The sequence below is a fragment of the Arachis hypogaea genome, chromosome 2 (genome assembly GCF_003086295.3).
Source record: "Arachis hypogaea cultivar Tifrunner chromosome 2, arahy.Tifrunner.gnm2.J5K5, whole genome shotgun sequence".
In the NCBI taxonomy this organism is placed as follows: Eukaryota; Viridiplantae; Streptophyta; class Magnoliopsida; order Fabales; family Fabaceae; genus Arachis; species Arachis hypogaea.
This window is the reverse complement of record NC_092037.1, coordinates 89648814-89651699: the sequence shown is the minus strand read 5'-3', so window position 1 is coordinate 89651699 and position 2886 is coordinate 89648814. Positions and strand designations below refer to the sequence as shown.

At 33.2% G+C, this 2886-nt stretch overlaps 1 protein-coding gene across 1 annotated transcript; it reads left to right on the top strand.

Moving 5' to 3' along the window:
• Window positions 1–221: 221 nt before the first annotated feature.
• LOC112750192 (chlorophyll a-b binding protein CP29.2, chloroplastic) lies at window positions 222–2320 on the top strand. The gene is made up of 2 exons (XM_025798795.2): window positions 222–1057; window positions 1899–2320. Exons 1-2 carry the CDS (start codon window positions 554–556, stop codon window positions 2262–2264), a joined length of 870 nt encoding a protein of 289 aa, XP_025654580.1. The 5' UTR covers window positions 222–553; the 3' UTR covers window positions 2265–2320.
• The last annotated feature ends 566 nt before the right edge of the window (window positions 2321–2886 follow it).

Here is a 2886-nt window from a genome sequence, read left to right as displayed (position 1 = left end):
AAAATGTTTCATTTTTATTTAATCAAAATTACAATATACATAATTTTTGAAATATTAAATAATTAAATCAAATATTTTTTTGCATGTGAGAATAAATCAATAAGATTTTATATAATTTTTTTTTATTTTAAAATTGTATTGTATACTGTTCTAAAATTAAATTCCAAATATTAAATTATATTAGTAGATAAATAGAGATAAGATTTTTTGGTTGGAAATCTGAAAATTAAGCCAACCAAAACCACAAGTTATACTACAGGAACAATCACCATCCTTAAGCAGCAAACAGGTCTCACTGTGGCCCCCATATATTACCACCAGATAAGCATGCAGATAAGCTTCAACCTTATCTCTACCGTCAGATGGATATCCTTCAAAATCTAACCGTCACTAATTTCCACTCCTAGATTATCCTAGATCACTTTCTCCATCAAATACAACTCCAAAATCTCTCTGTAGAAGATACACTTCATTCCTCCCTTCAGAACACACTCTGTCCCTAGTTCCAGGTCCAACGCTTCTCATAACAACAAGCTTGCATAAACATATAACCATGTCTTCAATTGCAATGACAACTGTTGCATCTTCCTTTATTGGAACACGTTTACCAGAGTTATATGCCAATTCAGGTAGAGTACAAGCCCGATTTGGCTTTGGATCTAAGAAAAGTAGCCCGGCCAAAAAAGGTTCTAGACAACCCACTTCAGATAGGCCGCTCTGGTACCCTGGTGCAAAGGCACCAGAATATCTAGATGGTAGTCTCGTAGGTGATTATGGGTTCGATCCGTTTGGCCTAGGAAAGCCAGCAGAGTACCTCCAATTTGACTTGGACTCACTTGATCAGAACTTAGCAAAGAACGTTGCAGGTGACGTGATTGGGACGAGGACAGAAGTGGCAGACGTGAAGGCAACGCCATTTCAACCGTACAGTGAGGTTTTTGGACTACAGAGGTTCAGAGAGTGTGAGCTCATACATGGAAGATGGGCTATGTTGGCCACTCTTGGTGCTCTCACAGTAGAATGGCTCACCGGTATTACATGGCAGGATGCTGGCAAGGTATGTTTATATTAATTATTTACTTTTTGAATATATATATATAAATTTTGCTAATCTGTTATTCCTGTTAAATATACTATAAAAAAAGTTTTAATATTATTTATAGTAAAAATATATTTTTTATAGTATATTTAATCTATATCTTTAAGACACAGATGGTAATATATATATATATATATATATATATATATATATATATATATATATATATATATAATTGAAATCAATAATTATACATGTATTTGTACTCTCAGTTATATAATATGTATTTGTACTCTGTATTCATATATCCTTGTGAAATGGACTTGTTAGGTCATTATTTAGATTATATGAGATGTTTTTCATACATGTAAATGTGTTTAACTTTTTATGATATAAACTTTTTATTATGCTAGTGTAGCATACATGTTTATTTTTTTAATTTTAATTTTATATTTTATTTGAAAATTGTTAATGATTATCTTTTGTAACAATATTTAATGAAAAAGAATAGTTAATTTGAAATTTAACCTAAGACATATACAATGGCGAAGCCTTTTATTTATTTGAAGAACTAAGAATTTATAAATTAAATATTGGAAATTTGGAATTCAAATTGAATTGATCATGTCCTGTGGTATTACAAAATGACTAATCAATAAATTTAGATACTTACATCTAAAACTAGATCTAAGGTAAGGAAGAAAATAATAAAGAAACATGGTATCTAGTTCATAATACATGGAAGTAACTTTTTCACGTGTGTTCTAAACAATTATTTAAATTACAATTTTGAATCCTTTCTCTCTCCTTTTTTTTTTTTTCTTTAATTACAAATTAATCGGAGTTGCTTGACTTTCAGGTGGAGCTAATAGAAGGGTCACAATACCTAGGTCAACCACTTCCATTCTCGCTGACCACATTGATTTGGATTGAAGTTCTAGTGATTGGATACATAGAGTTCCAGAGGAATGCAGAGCTTGACCCAGAGAAGAGGCTTTACCCAGGTGGTAAGTTCTTTGACCCATTGGGCCTTGCTGAAGACCCAGAGAAGAAGGCCACACTTCAATTGGCTGAGATCAAACATGCTCGCCTTGCTATGGTTGCCTTTTTGGGCTTTGCTGTCCAGGCTGCTGTAACTGGGAAAGGCCCACTTAACAATTGGGCTACTCATTTGAGTGACCCACTCCACACTACCATCATTGACGCCTTCTCTTCCTCTTCTTGAGCCTTTGTAAATCATCATCCTCATGGTCATTAATATAATATTGTGTATTTGTAAAACTCGTATTATGACTTTGGGTTGTAAACATTTTACTTAGCTATATTAGTGCTTGGGGAAACGGTGAGTGAGAATTGGAGGGCTAAGCTATGTTTCTCTTAGATGTTAGTATGATCTTATTATATACATAAGTTTAATTAAGCACGAAATAAGGGCAAAAGAGTTCAGCAAAATATGAAAGATAAAGTTGAGATATTCATAAATGATTAAATGTTATGGTAACTGGTAGAAAGTATGATAGAGACCGTGAGAAGAAAATTCCGGAAGTAGAAGAGATTAGTTCCCAGCAGAGAATAAATTAGGAATAATGCAATGTTAAACAAAGATTTTCGTTAAGCTGTGCACATTGGCTGATTGGCAGAAGCATTGGAAGTTTGTAATGAAGATATATAAGGTAATTAAGAAGCCTTGCAGTTCTCTTGGTTTGACACACTCAACCCTAATTTTCACATGTCTCTAACTCTTCTAACTTAGATGTCGAATAGGGCCCACCGTCAACGTAGGTGTTCGTCTTCACCACCTAACCTTAAATCCATCAACTTAATTAGGTACTTTCTGTATAAAAGGT

What these genes read in the sequence shown, in the direction of transcription:
- LOC112750192 (XM_025798795.2), top strand. Translation starts at nt 554, where the DNA reads ATGTCTTCAATTGCAATGACAACTGTTGCATCTTCCTTTATTGGAACA. An exon ending in CATGGCAGGATGCTGGCAAG is followed by an intron (nt 1,058 to 1,898) that starts GTATGTTTATAT and finishes CTTGACTTTCAG; the next exon opens with GTGGAGCTAATAGAAGGGTC.